General features: G+C 56.5%; 1 protein-coding gene across 1 annotated transcript in view; it reads left to right on the top strand.

Moving 5' to 3' along the window:
• Nucleotides 1-204, top strand: part of LOC113408527 (tenascin-X-like) — a gene marked incomplete at both ends in the record, with an annotated part of 1979 nt that extends 1775 nt beyond the window's left edge. The window contains one exon of the mRNA XM_026661810.1: nucleotides 185-204. Within this exon, the coding sequence (XP_026517595.1) occupies nucleotides 185-204 (20 nt within the window). The remainder of the gene's footprint in view (nucleotides 1-184) is intronic.
• Between the last annotated feature and the right edge of the window lie 5 nt (nucleotides 205-209).

The raw sequence follows: 209 nt of genomic DNA, 5'->3' as shown, positions 1-209 counted from the left end.
ATGATAGATGGATGTGTAGAAGGATGGATGAATGGATGAATGGGGATGGAGGGCTGTATCGGGGAATGGATGGAATGATAGAAGGATGGATGTGTTGGGAATAATCCGGCTTTCCAATGATCCGGTGAGCCTCCCCCCCACCCTGGCCTCACCCTTCACCCGCCTCTCTCTGTTCCCACCACAGCGCGGCGGAAGGAGGAACCCGCCCC

The sequence above is a fragment of the Terrapene carolina genome, unplaced genomic scaffold (genome assembly GCF_002925995.2).
Source record: "Terrapene carolina triunguis isolate 2854851 unplaced genomic scaffold, T_m_triunguis-2.0 Scaffold17634, whole genome shotgun sequence".
NCBI lineage: Eukaryota > Metazoa > Chordata > Testudines > Emydidae > Terrapene > Terrapene triunguis.
This window is presented reverse-complemented; position numbering and strand designations above follow the sequence as displayed.